The sequence below is a fragment of the Hyperolius riggenbachi genome, chromosome 9, assembly GCF_040937935.1.
Source record: "Hyperolius riggenbachi isolate aHypRig1 chromosome 9, aHypRig1.pri, whole genome shotgun sequence".
Classification (NCBI taxonomy): Eukaryota; Metazoa; Chordata; class Amphibia; order Anura; family Hyperoliidae; genus Hyperolius; species Hyperolius riggenbachi.
In genome coordinates, this window is record NC_090654.1 from 41,340,494 (window position 1) to 41,359,354 (window position 18,861).

Genomic DNA, 18,861 nt, shown 5'->3' on the forward strand with positions numbered 1-18,861 from the left:
AAACAGGAAACACCCAAATGATGCTATTCAGGTTACTGAACCTTATGGGGTTCTGCTCTAAGTAGACTAACCTGCTCAGTAGCAGTATGTCTGCTTGCTTTTCTTTTCAGAGAATTCTTTAAATAGGAACTGTAGTGAAAATGATCCTGGAAATCACAATACCATAGAGATCATTGCAGCACTTCACATTTTACAGTGACATCTTGTGGTTGCTTTGCGGTACTGCAGCTTAGGTAATTCTGTTAATACTGCGATCAAAACTAACATAGTGAATACAATTGCTTATTATTTACAATATTCACTTATAGATTAATTAGTCACTGTTTGCCCATTGTAAAATCTCTCCTCTACCTAATTTACATTCTGAAATGTATCACTGGTGTTGACATCTTTAGTTCTGCCCGGTGATCTGTACAGAATGTTCATTACTGATAGTTCTATGCATGGAGGGAGATATTGCTTGCTTGGCAGTTGGAAAAAGCTGTTATTTCCCATAATGAAACACTGTTCACAGACAAGGTCATGACATCACACTGTGGGAGGGGTTTCACCACAATATCAGCCATACAGATTACCACTGATGATCTATTTGAGCATAGGTAAAGATTTCTCGTGGTAAAGGGTGTACAGTAGTATCCCATTAAAGCAGTGGTCCTGAAACTAGGGCCCGCGAGCAGAATGCGCCCCCCGAGGCTTTTTCACTGGCCCCCCAAACACAAAATGTATAACTTAAAGAGACACTGAAGCGAGAATAATTCTCGCTTCAGAGCTCATAGTTAGCAGGGGCATGTGTGCCCCTGCTAAAACGCCGCTATCCAACGGCTAAACGGGGGTCCCTTCACCCCCAACTCCCCCCCCCCCCCGCAAAATCAACGACCCAATTGGTTGTAGATTTTGCTGCTCCTAGAGGCAGGGCTAACGGCTGCAGCCCTGCCTCTAGCCGCGTCTATCAGCGGCGCATCGCCGCCTCTCCCCCACCGCTCTCAGTGAAGGAAGACTGAGAGGGGCGGGGGAGAGGCGGAGATACGCGCTGACAGACGCGCGTGGGGCAGGGCTGCGGCGGTTAGCCCTGCCTCAACCAGGAAGAGATCCCCGGCTGCACGGACTGCACGGAGGGGATTTGTGCGGTAAGGGACCCCCGTTTAGCAGAGCGATAGCGGCATTTTAGCATGGGCACACATGCCCCTGCTAACTATGAGCTCTGAAGCGAGATTTATTCTCGCTTCAGAGTCTCTTTAAAGATGTGGCCCACTGCACGTTTAAATATCAGCAGCCCACATATAGAATAGCAGTGCTGGCACCACCCATCCACATACTGTAGAAGCCAGCGAGCAGTCATTCCCTGGCATCCAATTCTGCATCAGGTGACACTGCTGTCCAACTGGGCGGCAGGTTGTCACCTGGGTATGCTTCGCTGTCTGGTGCACAGAGAGTTTCTTTGGGTGCCACATGACTGAATAGGTGCTGCTGGGATCTCTCCTCTGGGCATCTCTGTGCATGTTTCGAATTAATACCTAGATACAATGTAATGTTTTTGTTTTTTTTTGAACATTAGATTTTTATTGGGTTTTTTTTGTACATTTACAAACATAAATTACAACTTAAGATATTAAACAATTGCTTTAACAATTTAAAGTCAACATTCTTATATTCAGTACATGTGACTGAAAAGACATAGAAATCACTAGTCAACAATATCTGTAACACGTATATAAAAAAACATATCTAAATATAGATTAATATGGTGAGTCTATCCTGTTAGAGCTGCATTTACTTAATGTAATGTTTTTTTAACATCATTTTATGTATGTTCTGCCCTCCCCCCGGCAGTCTGAAGTAGGTTGATCCGGCCCTTAACCGAAAAAGTTTGGGGACACCTGCATTAAAGTAAACTCCAAGGGACCAGGAAAAGTAGTTTACTATATCAGAATTGGTCATACATTGTATATTTATACAGACATTTTCTGGGACCTGAGGCCTAAAGTTTACTATATACAGAGGTTTACTATATCTGAGTTTACTATAACAAGATTCTACTGTATCAGCTACTGATTGGGATGAAGTTCAATCCTGAGATAAAATTCCTCATTACGGCCCAGTGTTATTAGATTGTCAGCACTATGCAAATGGGATTTTTTTACACAGTTTCTTATTCTATTTTTGTAGTTGTATAAGAAGCCAGACGTCCCACTCTACAAGAAGATCCGATCCAGTAAGTGTCCTCCCAGAATGCACTGCAGGTTATAATGGCCACCCTACATATTATACTTTTCTGGTCTCCTTAATAGCCACCCTGTATGTTATATCTCTCTGGTCTCCCACCAGGCAAGGAATTACTGAACATAAATGTGATATTACTTAACCTGCTGAGCGGTCTGGACGAGCTCAGCTCGTCCAACACCGCCAGAGGCTGCCGCTCAGGCCCTGCTGGGCCGATTTCAACCAAATAAAAAGCAGCACACGCAGCCGGCACTTTGCCAGCCGCGTGTGCTGCCTGATCGCCGCCGCAGCGCGGCGATCCGCCGCGTGCAGCGGCGAAAGAGGGTCCCCCCAGCCGCCCGAGCCCAGCGTAGCCGGAACAAACAGTTCCGGCGTCAGGACGTCGGCTGACGTCCATGACGTCACTCCGCTCGTCGCCATGGCGACGAGGGAAGCGAAACACGGAGGGCCGCTCATTGCGACCTTCCGTGTTATCTCTTGCCGCCGGAGGCGATCGGAAGATCGCCTCCGGAGCGCCCTCTAGTGGGCTTTCATGCAGCCAACTTTCAGTTGGCTGCATGAAATAGTTTTTTTTTTATTTAAAAAAAACCCTCCCGCAGCCACCCTGGCGATTTAATCAGAACGCCAGGGTGGTTAAAAAGTAGGTGATGGTATATTTTCACCTACTTGTTGGTCATTTTTCAATTGGTAAGTGCTGAAAAGTTACCGTATCTTAAAGCGGATCTGAGATGAAAAACTAACAATAGTCTACATATCTTATCTAAAGTTTAGATAGTTTACACAGCAAATCTAGCTGCAAACAGCTTCAACAGTTTATGATTAGTTATTCCTGTGATACAATGACAGCGGCCATGTTCTGTTTGTTACATTACACACAGGCAAGCTGATCTGCATCTCCAGGCCTCAGCCTGTGAAAACTTCACTCTCCTTTCCTCCTCCCTCCTCCTCTCTGCCTCTGAAATCTCTGGCTAGTAACACCTCCCCCTCCTCCTGCCCAGACTGAGCTCCCATAAGCCCTTGCTACTAAGGCTCAAAGTGCCAAGGCTCTCTGGAGAAGCTGTGGACGAGGCTTGTTTAGTTTATGGGGAATTAGAGTATTAAAACAAACCAAAAAAGTATTTGGCTTGAGGAGTGCCCTATAAACAATATGAAAGGAACACAATTATGCAATGAGCAAAAGTTTATCTCGGAGAAGCTGAAAAATGATCTCCTAAGAGAAAACTCAGGAGAAAAAGTGAATTGAATAAGGCCTATGTCTCTCTGGTTTCCTCCATAATAGTAGTCTTGCATATTGTACATTGTTAGGCTTTTCCATAACTGCCACCCAGTACATTATACCCCTCTGATCTTTCCCATAATGGCTTCCCTGCACATTATAATTCTCTGGTCTTCTTCTTTATAGCTATTCTGCCTGTTAATACCTGTTTGGTTGTCTTTAATATGGCCATCCTACACATCCTGCTCCTCTGGTCTTATCTATGAGTGTATTGTACAATATATTACTCCTGTTACTATAATGACTGCTCTTCACACTGTGGCCTCAATTCACTAAGCATTACATTCGGTAATGCAGAAAACACCTTTCCAAATGCCAATTCACTAAACCTATTACCACACTAAAGTAAAATTGCCACCTTTTGCTGTAAATACCTCAGGAAATCACAAAGATGAAAGCATTTGGTAAATCAAGTAAAAGTGTTCGGTATTTATTCAGGGCTGTGGAGTCGGTCCAAAAATCCACCAACTCCGACTCCTCAGTTTAGGATTCCTCCGACTCCGACTCCACGACTCCGACTCCTCTAATTTGCATATTACAATTTTGTTGATTAAAAGTATGTAACATGAAATTCGTCTCTTAACTGCCAACGCTTAGGAATTTTACAAGACAACTGAAGTGAGAAGGATATGTAGACTACTATATTTATTCCCTTTAGACTAAAACTAGTCCTTGGTAAGAGTACTTGTAAAAGGTACAAACCGGAACAAAGAACATCTATCAGGCCCTAGGCAATGTAAGTGTGGGTACATGTAAGAATGATGTGCAGGTATTCTGCAGGGGAATGAGGAGATTGTAAACAGACAACACCTCTGTGTTCAATGTGCACAGCATTCTCAGTGGATTCCCTGCAGCTCTGTGGGGAGTGCATATGTAGAGTATAGTACTACAGTGTAACAAAGTCAACCTGAGACAGATGAAATTAAAGTTTTATACATAACTGGGGCTTCCTCCAGCCGCCTTCAGGATAATCAGTCCCTCGTTGTCCTCCTCCACCACCTGGATCTTCTGCTATGAGTCCAGGTACTTGAGCCAGTCAGGCGTAGTGCACATGCACACACTCCGCCGCCAGGAGCATACTACACCTGTGCAGCACTATTGCGCTGACTGGCTGAATTACCAGGACTCATAGCAGAAGATCCGGGTGGTGGAAGACAGTGAGGGACTGATTAGCCTGAAGGGGTCTGGAGGAAGCCCCAGGTATGTATAAAACTTTACTTTTCACCCGTCTCAGTTTCCCTTTAATTTGTAGTCACCAAACCAAATTTTAATAACATATCAAATTATTTGATTTCATCAGCAAAGGGAGTGCATACATTTGCATAAATCAGCATCAAGGCAGAATTATTTCCATCTCGTTGACCATCTCTATTAGTGACATGGCTACACATCAGGCTTTATTCTTACAGCATAGATGTTATTTAGTGTATATAAGAGATTCCTGTGTACACATCATATATACAGTCACAATCAGATATGTATATCTGACTTTAAAAATACGGGGACTGCTTTATTGAAGCAGCACAAGTAACTAATTTTGATTGGTTTATTTCATTTTTGTAGACTAAGCACAGCTATTACTGTATATATACTGTATATATACATTATTTTTAATGACTATTATCTGAGAAATAGAACATTTTATCATATTTTCTATTTTAATTACAGTTACAAATTCTTTAGGAGTCGGTGCATTTTTTCCCGACTCCGACTCCAGGCACCCAAAATTGCACGACTCCGACTCCACGACTCCGACTCCACAGCCCTGTATTTATTTCCAGCTCTGACCAGCTGGTAACTCACAATCTCCATGCAGTAACATTGGCAGATGTAGCAAACAGCCAATAGGGAGAGCCACACAGCCCTGCTTTTTACTCCATTTGATCCAATACTCTGGTGGGCAGGACTTCAAAACGGCAGAAAAGGAGACATGTAAAAAGGCTTTTCTGTATCCCTTTAGTTGTGCATATCTGTATACTTATACACAGAAGAGCTCTCTCTAGTTAGTGCCGATGCACATCTGAAGGGATACAGAAAAGCCCTGGGGATGCACTGGACAGAAAATAAAACTGCTCTTAGTGAATTGAGACCTGTGTCCGTTCGAGGGTTTCCATAATAGCCACCCCACTCTTTATACTTCTTTAGTCCTCCCCACCATATCTATCCTATGCAATGATCTTCTGCTTAATGGCCACCTCTCTTATTAACGCTAATCTTTGTTTTCTAAGACGTCTATGTAGATGTGAAGCCGTTGTCGGGGTATGAAGCAACCACCTGTAACTGTAAGAGGCCGGAGTGTATGGGAGAAAACGGCTGCGTGGAGGATTGCTTGAACCGGTGAGCTGATACTTCCCTCGTACATAAATGTCCGTGTCTCAGGCCTCCTCCAGGCTGCTAATGCCGGCCTCTTCTCTCCCTCCAAAGGATGATCTTTGCTGAATGTTCTCCTAACACGTGTCCCTGCGGAGAGCAGTGCAGCAACCAGCGGATCCAGAGGCATGAGTGGGTCCAGTGTCTTGAGCGTTTCCGGGCTGAAGGGAAGGGATGGGGAATCCGCACCAAGGAGCCTCTGAGGTCCTCACAGTTCATCATCGAGTACCTGGGGGAGGTGGTGAGCGAGCAGGAGTTCAGGTAACTTAATTTTACGCTCTGGAATATCTGGTGTTGTGTGTGTCGTATTGTCTTACAAGAGGAACTTTAGCAAAAAAAAGGGGGAAAAAAATAAATCAATTTGCAAAGTGAGAAGTTAATAAATAGAAGAGAAACCAAGAAATGTTTGATCTTCGTAATTTAATTTGTTCATGTTGTTTGATCCACAATGAGCCTGTCAGTCAGCATCTTTAGTACTGGCAGACAAAAAAAAAACAACCTAGACAGTATTATTTATAACCACACCCACTAACATTGTGGCTAATTAGGCTAAAAGGTTGTTTGTTTGTTTTTTAAGCTATACATATGCACATGAGGGATACATATGAGGGAGATACTGGTTGCTTGGTAGTTGGAAACAGCTGTTATTTCCCACAGTGCAATGAGGTTCACAGACAGGAAACTGTCAGGACCTAGGTCATGACATCACACTAAAGAGCTATTCGGGCCGGATTTAGGCCAAGGCCACCTAGGCCATGGCCTAGGGCACCACAGGAGGAAGGGCACCAAAGCAGCAGGCTAAGCTGGTGCAGCATTTGCAAGTTTGCAAATGCTGCAATGCAGGGAGATCAGGCGAGCGCCTGACCTGGGTACTCTGCTGCTAGCTGTCTGTGCAGCAGCCACCTTGCTCTCTGTGCACGTTTGCATTGTGGCCGGCGGCTATGGACTTGGGCAGCATTAGAGACAGAAAACAAGAGGAAGCTTCTGCACTGGAGATAAGCGGAGAAATGAGTGACACTGATGGCTACTGCAGTGTGGAGGCGAGCTGGCTACCTATACTGAAAGGTGTAGGGGTGGGAAAAGGAGGGATTAAGGGAGTCATCTGGCTACCTATACTGGAGGGAAAGGGGGAGGAGTCATCTGGCTATTTATACTGGAGGGAAAGGGGGGAGGAGTCATCTGGCTACCTATACTGGGTGGTCATCAGGCTACCTATACTAGAGGGAAGGGGTCATCTCGCTACCTATATGGAAGGTGGGTGGCTGGTGACAGTGGCCTAGGGCGGTAAACAGTACAAATCCGGCACTGAGAGCTACTACTGCGACAGGCTTATGAAACTGAAATACAAGTCTCCTCTACTTGTCTGCTTTAGGAATCGAATGATCGAGCAGTACCACAACCACAATGACCATTACTGTCTCAGCCTGGACTCTGGGATGGTGATTGACAGCTACCGGATGGGCAATGAGGCCCGATTCATCAACCACAGCTGCGATCCCAACTGTGAGATGCAGAAATGGTAAGTCTCCTGCACAGCCCTGCAGTGCCCCCTGCAGCCTTGCCTGTCTCGTGCACTGATACCAACAAACGTCTTGTTCTCCAGGTCTGTGAATGGGGTGTACCGAATCGGGCTGTACGCACTGAAGGACATGCCAGCCGGGACAGAACTGACCTACGACTACAACTTCCACGCATTTAACACAGAGCAGCAGGTGAGTGTCCTCTGTCTACCCAGCAATCGTATTGTATAGTCCGGCTTCCAGGAGCTTTTCTAGAGCCACAACTGGATAAAAATTAGGAAAACTGAACTCGAAAGTACAGGTACTTTTCTGTGCCTTCTAGAGGAAATGGACGGGCTATTGGCATCAGTATTAACAAGTTATCTCAAACTGGACATTTATATGCGTCCAGTTTGAAGCTTGCTAGAGCTATCAGGATATACTGGTTCATCCTTCCAGTCATTGGTGGGTGCGCATGCGTGCCCAATGCTCGTTCATGGCGGGACTTACACTTCAGAGATTGGTGAACAGGAACATTTGTTCCCTAAGCCAATCAAAGACCCTATATATGAATGAACATGACTCCAATTAGGAGCCATGTTCATTCATAATAATGAAAGTAAAATAAAAAAATAAAAGATCGAACACTTCCAGGAAAACCAGGATAGTGTTTGTAAAAAACTAAATTACAATTAAAATAAAAAAAACAATTACTATAGCTGTTAACCTCTTCTAAAGCTAAAAATGCATAGAAAATAATTACTGAAAACAAGTATCACCCACAGAAAAGCCTAATGTGTAGCGAAAAACAAAGAGATCATTTAGGTGTGATAAGTAGTGATAAAGTTATGGCCAAATGAATGGGAGGAGTGCTGAGGAGAAAAGCTGAGGAGAAAAGTTAGTTGGTGGGTAGTGGTTGGGTCTGAATGTCCAAGTGAACCGTTGCTCTGCACCCCCCTGACACATTGTACTGAGAACTTTATTTCTTCTCCCTACAGCAACTCTGTAAGTGCGGTTTTGAGCATTGCCGAGGCATCATTGGTGGGAAGAGCCAGAGAATGAACGGACTGACAAACAAAGGAGGTCACCAGGCTCTCTCCCACCGAAGACTTGGACGCTCCAAAGAGAAGCGGAAATCCAAACATCGGCTGAAGAGGAGGGTGAGTGGGAGGGAATGGTTATGATGAGCTGGTAGCTGATTGGCTGTATGTATAACAAACAAAGGTGATAAGAGGTGCCCAGGAATGTATAGCAGGCTAAAAACAACTAAAACAAAAAAGTAGGTGGCTTATCTCAATAACGACATTAATATACACAATTAATTTTATTAAGCACTGGCAACGCGTTTCACCGGTCTCTGCCCGCTTCCTCAGGACAAATTAAAGTGCCGGAAGGTATTTCAAGCCAAATATAGAGCTCCTCTCTATGTAATCAGAAGCATTTAGCATTGGCACCAGTGTGCTGGTCATCCTGTCTGTGAGTGGAGGCTTTCCATAGCAACATATCACATTTCACGTTACTGGAGTTAGATTATTGATAGATTGCCAGTGATTGGTTGCTGTGTGTTACTGAACCCTGCACATTGCTGTCCACCTAATGGAGACAGCTGGGTGGCTTGAGGCGATTGGGTTTACAGGAAATGCATGATCTTCCCAAGGAATTCCTTGATATCATTGTATTTATCAAGTGTTCTAATTCATGATCTTTTGTCTGCAGAGAGGGCACCATGGCGATGATCGCAGTGACAGTGTGGGGGCATCAAGCAGACTGAGTCCCCAGGTCAACATGAAGCCCATGTCCAACAGGGAGAGGTATGCATTTTTGTGATCTGCGGCTGTCACCTACTGCCTGAACCTGTGTTCTCTGCCCGTCTGTGTGCCACCTATCAAATTAATGTGTCCTCTTCCAATCTGTGTGCCACCTACCGCTTCAATCTATTTACTCTGCCAGTCTGTGTGTCACCTACTGCCTAAATCTCTATGCTCTTCCAGTCTAAGTGCCACCTTCTGCCTGAACCTGTGTGCTCTGCCAGTCTGTGTGTCACCTACCACCTGAATCTGTGTGTGCCAGTCTGTGTGCCACCTACTGCCTGAACCTGTGTGCTCTGCCAGTCTGTGTGCCACCTACTGCCTGAACCTGTGTGCTCTGCCAGTCTGTGTGCCACCAACTGCCTGATCCTGTGTGCTCTGCCAGTCTGTGTGCCACCTACTGCCTGAACCTGTGCGCAACACACACACACTCCCTCACTGAGCCATTTGCCAATATATTTTGCACTCTGCTTGTGCAGGAATTTCGTGTTAAAGCACAGAGTTTTCTTGGTACGGAATTGGGAGAGGACCCGACGGAGGCATGAAGAGGTGAAGGAGGCGTCGCTGTATAACCGCTGGAACGGTGTGTGCAGAGACGACGGAAACATCAAGTCTGGTGAGCCTGATGGTGGATGATGGGAGGTTCTGGGCCTTCTTTCCTGGTGGTTCCTGCTTACCTGGCATGTTTCATCTGTTTTGCAGACGTCTTCATGACACAGTTTGCCGCCTTGCAGACCTCGCGCTCTGTACGCACCCGCCGCCTGGCCGCAGCAGAGGAGAACATTGAGGTGGCGCGGGCTGCCAGGCTGGCCCAGATCTTCAAGGAGATCTGCGATGGGATCGTCTACTATAAAGGTGATTTCCTGTCCGTATCCACCCATCCTGACTCTTACAAGAGCTGTCGAGGTCACCGTTATTTATTGTATTCATAAGGCGCCAACATATTACGCAGCGCTGAACAATAGATAAATATGGAGACAGACAACAAGGTACAAGATCAAGGAACAGAGTCTTAAGGTGGCCATACATCAGGCGACTAGGTGGCCGATTGACCATCCAATTCGATTACTATAATCGAATTGGATGAAAATCGGTGGCGCCAAGTGCATGCCCGTCGGACAGTATGACCAATATCAGGACAAAATTGGTCGCATTCTTGATCGCGCATGCTGCAAGATGTTGCTCGATCTGGTGTGCGGCGATAATGGCGTGCAATTTCCCGACGATCACCAAACATGACAGAACCCCAGACGCTGTCCCCCCTAATGTAAATGTCCCCTCAGTGCCCTGTGTAAAGTGTATACATTACCTGTCCGCAGCCTGCGCTTGTCCCTCCGCTGCTCCGGGCGCATTCCCCTCTCCATACACGCACACCTCACGTGGTTTCCTAGTAAGGGTGCGCGTATGATGTCACACACGTGCGCCCTTACTAGGAAACCACATGGGGCACGCGTGTATGCAGTGGATCTCCTGGGGGACTGTTACATTAGGGGACAGCGTCGGGGCGGCAAGGCGGATGTATGCGGCGCAGAAGGCCCATTCCCGAGAGATTTCATGCTGAAATAGATCGGGAATCGGCCTGTGGTGTATGTGCAGCTGGCAGATCTCTCTAATCAGATTCGATAATAGAGAGATTTGTCTCTTGGTCAAATCTGCCCATACATCGCCAGATGTATGGCTACTTTTAGAGACCACATAGATCAAGTCCAAGTCAGTCTTCAGGAAGGGGGTGCATGACCAAGTTGGAGACATTAGGGCGGGGGACCCTGCCAGAGGCTTACAATCTATTAGGAAGGGGTAGGGACATACTAGGAAGGGGTTGCATAATAGGTCTTTAGCATTAATGCGGGGGGAGGGAGGATAGAAGTGTATTTTGTGGGCTTGTTTGAAGGTGTTGAAGGAAGGGGCGAACCTGATGGGTGGTGGAAGGGAGTTGCAGAGAGTGGGGGCATCTCTTGAAAAGTCCTGCAGTCTCGCATGGGAGTGGGAGATGCGCGGGATGGTCAGGCACAGGTCATCTGTGGATCAGAGGGGGCTGCTGGGTGTATGTCATGATCTAGTAACTTTAATTTCATCTTTTGATAGACCGGAAGAGGTTACAACTTCTGATAAGTGTTTATAGGTGTCTGAGCCCTTTTTGTGGAGAATTTCTCTTACTTCCTGTGGCAATGAATAGTGTTGACCCCGCTGAAAGTACTTTTGGCTCAATTTTTATTTTCTGGAAGTTTCTAGAAGAACCTTTGCTAGGATTTTACTGCTGTCTGTGTTCCCAATCAGGATAATTATTCTTGCTTCCTGTGGTGTCACCAGACACGGAGTGTGGCACACGTCTACACCAGGGCAATAAAAGCTAAACATAAAACTTCTGTTATTTTCCTGCTCTGCAGTTGCATTATAATCAGAGGCTAGTATGATTGTAGATGTGTTACTGCATATTGATGTACATTACTCCTCAGTAATGCAGATTTCCTCCTTCCAGATTCCATGAATCGGAGCTTGGCTGCCCCCCTGCTCAGCCTGCCACCCAAGAAGAAGTAAGAACCAGACAATCCAACACCTCTATTACAGCACCAAAATCTACTGCCTATTCCACCAAACTTCATCTTCTCTACTACAACTCCTATCCCTTCCTACCGCCTCTACTAACACCCCCATCAGTTTCCACCTTCTATACTATTATTGCTACCCCTATCACTTTCTACCTCCTTTACTACTACCCTATCACTTCCTACCTTCTCTACTACCACCCTATCACTTCCTACCTCCTCTACTACCACCCTATCACTTCCTACCTCCTCTACTACCACCCTATCACTTCCTACCTCCTCTACTACCACCCTATCACTTCCTACCTCCTCTACTACCACCCTATCACTTCCTACCTCCTCTACTACCACCCTATCACTTCCTACCTCCTCTACTACCACCCTATCACTTCCTACCTCCTCTACTACCATCTTATCACTTCCTACCTCCTCTACTACCACCCTAAAACTTCCTACCTTCTCTACTACCACCCTATCACTTCCTACCTCCTCTACTACCACCCTATCACTTCCTACCTTCTCTACTACCACCCTATCACTCCCTACCTCCTCTACTACCACCCTATCACTTCCTACCTCCTCTACTACCACCTTATCACTTCCTACCTCCTCTACTACCACCCTATCACGTCCTACCTCTGCTACTACCACACTACCACCCTATCACTCCCTACCTCCTCTACTACCACCCTATCACTTCCTACCTTCTCTACTACCACCCCCATAATTTTTCACGTTCTCTACTGTTACTGTTACCTCTATCACTTATTACCTTCTCTACTACCACCCCAATCAGTTTTCACCTTCTCTACTACTACTACTACTACCACCCCATCAGTTTTCACCTTTACTACTACTACTACTACTACTACCACCTCCATCAGCTTCCACCTTCTCTACTACAAACTGGTGGAAGTTTCATTCAAGATCGAACCAGAGAGCAGCTCCAGGGGGTGCACAGCAAGCGACATCATCAGCGGGAGCCAAAAACAGGAAGCCAAGGAAGAGATACTGAGGATGGATGGGAGGGAGGAGTGGATGGAGAGACAGAGAGCCGTTCTCACACAGAGGCCAAATGCTCACTGCAGTAAATAGATCCCCCTTTCCTGCCATGCCATTTAATTGGAGCTTTAAAGCCAATGGGTACCGGTAAAAAAAAGAAAAAGTCAGATACTCACCTAAGGAGAGGGAAGGCTCGGTCCTAATGAGCCTTCCCTCTCCTCTCCCGGTGCCCTCGGTGCTGCGCTGGCTCCCCCGTTCGCGTCCGCCGCCGCAGGGACTTCGGAGGTCTTCGGAAGCACTCGGGCTTCCGAAGACGGGCCGCTTCATACTACGTACGCGCGAGCGCGTCATAGAGGGCGCTCGCGCATGCGTAGTATGGAGCGGCCGCGTCATCGGGAGCCCGAGTGCTCCCGAAGGCTTCCGAAAGCTCCCGAAGGCATGCGGAAGTGGCAGTATTTGACCGAACTGGTCGAATACTGCCACGGGGGATCCTGCGCGGGACCGGGCACCGGGAGAGGAGGGGGAAGGCTCATTAGGACCGAGCCTTCCCTCTCCTTAGGTGAGTATCTGACTTTTTCTTTTTTTTACCGGTAAACATTCACTTTAAATGGGTGTGCATAGACAACATTTAAAGGTCTCCTGAAGTGAAAGGGATATGGAGGTTGCCATGTTTATCTTCCTTTAAATAATACCAGTTGCCTGGCAGTCCTGCTGATCTTTGGCTGCAGTAGTGTCTGAATCTCACACCTGAAACAAGCTAATGTAAGAGTGAACAGAGGCGCCAGCAGGACAAAAGGTTCTAAAAAGCTTAAAATCCCTCAGGAGGTGGTGGTGGACTCACCTTCCCGAAGCAGACAAGATACTGTCAGTTTTATGACAACAGGTTTATTAATATACTCCAAAACAAACAGTGCAACGCGTTTCACGGGTATGTTCCCGCTTCCTCAGGAAATAAACAGATAGGAGTACACAGTATAGTCTCAAGGTCACGAATAGCGCCTCTGAAACAAGCTGTTGCTAATCCAGTCAGACTTTAGTCAGGGCACCTGATCTGCATGTTTGTTCAGGGGCTATGGCTAAAAGTATTAGAAGTAGAGGATCAGCAGGATAGCCAGGCAATCTGCATTGCTTAAAAGAAAATAAACATGTCAGCCTCCATATCCCTCTCACTTCGGGGGTCATTTAAGTAATTTACAGGTACAGCCAAGGCTCAGTCTTGCTAGCCAGGTGAGGAGAATCCCTTGAGACTTGCTTTAATAATTAATACAAAGCTCAGAACTGGACCTGGCTCCTAATTTTACTAGGATGCTGAGACAGTAAGTAGGAAAAATAAAGAAAGGATACAAACAGCTGTGGGTAAATCAACTAATGTAATTACTTGCAACAAAACATATACAACATACAATATAAATAAGACTGCTTGATCAGGCTGTATAGGGAATCTCTGATGTTGCAAATACATGGACCGGCCCAGCTGTTTTCTATCTGGAAGATACCATTACACTGGCTGCCTTTATCCTCGCCATGCACAGATTTGTGACCCCAGTTGTCCCTTGCAGAAATCCGTACTATTACGAGAAGGTGGGAGACCCGCTGGACCTGCTGACCATCGAGAAGCAGATCCTCTGTGGACACTATAAAACGGTGGAGGCATTTGACACAGATATGCTGAAGGTTTTCCGTAATGCAGAGGTAGGTGCCGCATCCTTTCCTCTCTTTCGCGTGTTCTCGCCATACGGTGGTACGTGACTCTATCCTACTTTCAGAAATACCATGGGAGGAAGTCCACCACTGGCCGAGACGTCTGCCGACTAAGGAAGGCTTATTACAGCGCCCGGCACGAGTCCGCGGCACAGATAGACGAGATTATGGGGGAGACGGCGAGCGAGGCAGACAGCAGCGAGATCTCCTCATATGACAAAGACGGGGGACACGAGAAGGAGGATGACATCATCCGCTGTATCTGCGGCCTCTACAAGGACGAGGGACTTATGATTCAGTGCGAGAAGTGTATGGTGAGTATGCCAAATGCCAATCTACAAGCACGGCGCGGGGTGCCAACTCCTCTTAACCACTTCCTGCTAAATGGGAGTTTATCTGCATACAAAAGAAAAAAGAGTTGTGTGCTCAAACCAAGAAACCAGGTATCACCTGACATATACACTGGCTTCCAAAATGTCTATTGACAAATTAAAATGGCACAGCAAATGCATATTGCTTCAGCTTGCCAGAATGTGCAGGGTCTGAACTAACTCACTGCAGGAGTTGGCCCATCAAAAAATTATTTGCATCTCAACAGGGGCGCCACGTGTAGGCCTTCCATGCCCTCAAAAATGGGGGCAGCGCTTTCTTTGCATCTCAACAGGGGCGCCACGTGTAGGCCTTCCATGCCCTCAAAAATGGGGGACTGCTCAGAAGTGCTGCCACTGCTCAGAAGTGCAGCGACTTCACCCGGGGGGGGGGGGGGGGGGCAGAGTACAGGACCACAGATGGCTTCCATCCAGGGGGACCGTCCATGTTGCCCCACCAAAGGAAAGATTTCTTTACCTTGTAGCGATGTAGTAAATGGACGTTTATACAGGTTTTATTTGTGCACCAATATTTTGTGTGTGGGCACATTTAGAAGCTTCAGCCTATAACCGGAAGTAGTTAATTCATGCATTGACGATAGAAAACTGTCTGTTATTTTCTAGGGCATGTTTACTGTGAACTCTCTGAAAAAATAATGCTAGTTTCAGCTTGTCAAACACTTATTGGCACCGGCAGGTGCTTTTGGCCGGCGTTCTTGATCTCACCGATGCCAACAGCCATTTTCCGTTGACTGCTGTGGAAGTTAAGTCAATTTATTCAGCACCACCAAAATGCCTGCAGCAAGATTATTAGCTAAACAAGCTACCAGCAGGTAGCTGCTACAAGTGGAAAAACATATCAGTGCTACAAGCTACAAGTGATTCCCCACACAAATCCTGCCCTGTGCTTATAGCAGTATCACCACTAGAGGGCAGAGTTGTGCTAAAGGGACAGCCGGTGGTCTGAATGCTGCTGGTGGCCTGAATGCTGCTGGTGGCCATGACTGGTGACCTCTTTTCTCCCTCTGCAGGTCTGGCAGCACTGTGACTGTATGGGGGTGACATCTGATGTGGAACATTATCTGTGTGAACACTGCGACCCGCGGCCGGTGGACCGGGTGAGTGAATGGCATGGCTGCCACAGATAGCGTCATTGTATGATCTTTCACTTGTATGATCTGAAGGTGACCCAATGTTTTGATTTTGCAGGAAGTACCCATGATCCCTTGTCCTCATTACGCCCAGCCTGGTTTCATCTATTTCATCTGCCTTATGCGTGATGACCTGCTCCTCCGGCAAGGTATGTGTCCTCACGTCCGGCCCTGAGTATACTCGGGCAGACCGGTCACCGTAGTCCACTCTTTACTGAATCATCAGTGGGGTGCAAGTCATTATTATCATGTCACATTATTACTTCTATCCACACAACAAAAGAAACAAGAGGAACCCTAAATTATAAACTCCTGTTTCTTTTGTTGTGTTTAAAGTAAACGGGGTGGGCAAACTTTTTGGGCCACAAAGAAATCTTACATTGACATAGGGGCCAGACCCTCGTAGGTAGCCAATGTGCCCCCACCTATACTACAAGCCAAGTAGCCAAATGCGAGCGCTGTTAAAACAGCGCAGGAGATTTGGGCGCAGCCGGCGCCACCGTGGGCGGTAATAGAAATTACGGCTATAGCCGCGCACAGTGAGTAACTTTGGCGCTGTCAGAAGACTGAGCTTAAAGAGAACCTGAACTGAAAATTAAAAGTCAAAATAACCATACACAGGTCATACTTACCTCCCACAGAGTCTACTCCTCAATCTCTTTCTCCTCTCTTGCGTCCTGTTGGCCCACTGTGATCAATGGAATTCTCTGTCATTTTGAAAATGGTCATTACCCCCTAACCGCTTCCTGGTCATCACACTGTTAAACTGTAATATCACCCACTTGAGCCATAGGGAAACATGGACATTACCTTGCACATTCAGTTGTAACTGACAGCTGGTGATAGATAACTGACAGCAACTGGTATATTTCAGTTCTGACAAAATCTTGTCAGAACTGGAAGGGATCACTGTAAGAAGAGAATGGTGAGCTTCTGAGAGGAACTGGTGGCGAGGTTAGTATGTAATATTCATTTGCAGCTACGTCGTGTTTATTTTAAATATTTTTGCTCCGTTCAGGTTCCCTTTAAGTTACTTTTAAAACACTGTAATTCCTCACTTGGAGGGGGAATATTAATGAAAGCCGCTGGGACTTGTGCAGGAACAGGGTAAGCTGTATATCGGCTTTATCCTGCTCCCAAGTCTCTCCCCGTGGCATATTCATAGGTATGCAGCCAAACGTGCCCCTAGTCATAGTTTGGCTCCCAGTTCAGGTAGCCAGCGAACGTCCCTTCCCCCATTTAGGTAGCTGGGAATTTCCCCAGGAATAAGTAGTCCCCTTCTGCAGTACAGGTAGTCAGGTGTTCCCCCAGTATTAGCAGCCACCTCCTCAGTATAGGTAACAGATTTGCCACCAGTATTAGCAGCCTCCTCCTTAGTAAAGGTAACCAGGTGTGCCTCCGTATTAGCAGCCCCCTCCCCAGTTTAAGTAGCAAGCGAACATGTCAACGGATGACTTTTTACGGACACTGCTTGGACATTGGATTTGTCATAGAATAGCATTGTATCTATGACTAGTGTTGGTGATTGAATTTGGCACAGCCATTTATAACACCTGAATACTCCCGGCAGTCACTACTCAGCACCGAACAAGCAGACAGGGTCAGGAGGAGTTAACTGGTTTGCGAGCCATATTGCGTTTCACCATTCCGATTTAGAAGAAGGAAGTATCAGAATTATGTGAATGGCAACATGACTCTCAAGCCGATGAACTCCTTTTTGACCCTGTCTGCTTGTTCGGTGCTGGACAGCTGAAGTTTGGAGTATTCGAGTGTTTCAAATCAGCTGTGCTGAATTCATGCATCAACACTATCTGTAGCATATCCATTCCAGTGGACACCACAAAATGACGGATCATGCATTGGAACTGCTTTGACAGTCCCTGTCGGGGAAGCAACGTATTGTGAACCTAGGCTATTGGGATGCCTTTCAGGGAGGTGGTGCACTCAGAGCTGGTGGTGGAGTTAGGTCATCATCTCATCCTCTCGCTGAGCCACGCCATGTATGTTGTGTTTGTCTCATCAGGTGACTGCGTGTATCTTATGAGGGACAGCAAACGCACACCAGATGGACAGCCTGTGCGCCAGTCGTACCGGCTGCTTTCTTACATTAACCGCGACAAACTGGACATTTTCCGTATAGAGAAGCTGTGGAAGAATGAGAAGTAAGTCCACTGTCCAGTCATACGCGAGGAACCTCTGGCTTCCTGATAAGCTCATTGTTGTTTCTTGTGTGTCTGTAACATCTGCAGGGGCGAGAGATTTGCCTTTGGTCACCATTACTTCCGACCGCATGAGACGCACCATGCTCCATCCCGCAAGTTTTACCACAATGAGCTGTTCCGTGTGCCGCTGTATGAGATCATACCGCTGGAGGCTGTGGTGGGAACCTGCTGTGTGCTGGACTTGTATACGTACTGCAAAGGTAATAATAATAACATTTGTATAGCACTTTTCTCCTGTCAGATTTAAAGCGCTCAAGAGCTGCAGCCACTAAGGGGCGCTCAAGGGGCCACCCTGCAGTATTAGGAAGTTTTGCCTTACAGAATAGGTACTGACCCTAGCCAGGATTCGGTCTCCCAATCAAAGGCAGTGCCCTTAAAGAGAACCCGAGGTGGGTTTGAAGAATATTATCTGCATACAGAGGCTGGATCTGCCTATACAGCCCAGCCTCTGTTGCTATCCCAAACCCCCCTAAGGTCCCCCTGCACTCTGCAATCCCTCATAAATCACAGCCACGCTGCTGACAAACAGCTTGTCAGAGCTGGCTGTGTTTATCTCTATAGTGTCAGTCTGCTGCTCTCCCCGCCTCCTGCAGAACTCCAGTCCCCGCCTGCATCCCTTCCCTCCCTGCTGATTGGAGGGAAGGGACAGGGGCAGGGACCGGAGCTATGCAGGAGGCGGGGAGCAGCTGAGACTGACA

The 18,861-nt window shown here is 46.8% G+C and overlaps 1 protein-coding gene across 4 annotated transcripts in view; it reads left to right on the forward strand.

Moving 5' to 3' along the window:
* The window catches only part of ASH1L (ASH1 like histone lysine methyltransferase), a 131,721-nt gene that overhangs the window by 96,459 nt on the left and 16,401 nt on the right, over positions 1-18,861 (forward strand). For all 4 annotated transcript variants that reach the window (XM_068252588.1, XM_068252587.1, XM_068252586.1 and 1 more), the window contains 16 exons: positions 2,167-2,212; positions 5,725-5,833; positions 5,921-6,127; positions 7,239-7,385; positions 7,470-7,578; positions 8,364-8,525; positions 9,082-9,176; positions 9,653-9,789; positions 9,876-10,028; positions 11,653-11,707; positions 14,281-14,413; positions 14,488-14,736; positions 15,822-15,908; positions 16,000-16,090; positions 17,965-18,103; positions 18,191-18,363. In XM_068252588.1, the coding sequence (XP_068108689.1) occupies positions 2,167-2,212; positions 5,725-5,833; positions 5,921-6,127; positions 7,239-7,385; positions 7,470-7,578; positions 8,364-8,525; positions 9,082-9,176; positions 9,653-9,789; positions 9,876-10,028; positions 11,653-11,707; positions 14,281-14,413; positions 14,488-14,736; positions 15,822-15,908; positions 16,000-16,090; positions 17,965-18,103; positions 18,191-18,363 (2,092 nt within the window). The remainder of the gene's footprint in view (positions 1-2,166; positions 2,213-5,724; positions 5,834-5,920; positions 6,128-7,238; positions 7,386-7,469; positions 7,579-8,363; positions 8,526-9,081; positions 9,177-9,652; positions 9,790-9,875; positions 10,029-11,652; positions 11,708-14,280; positions 14,414-14,487; positions 14,737-15,821; positions 15,909-15,999; positions 16,091-17,964; positions 18,104-18,190; positions 18,364-18,861) is intronic.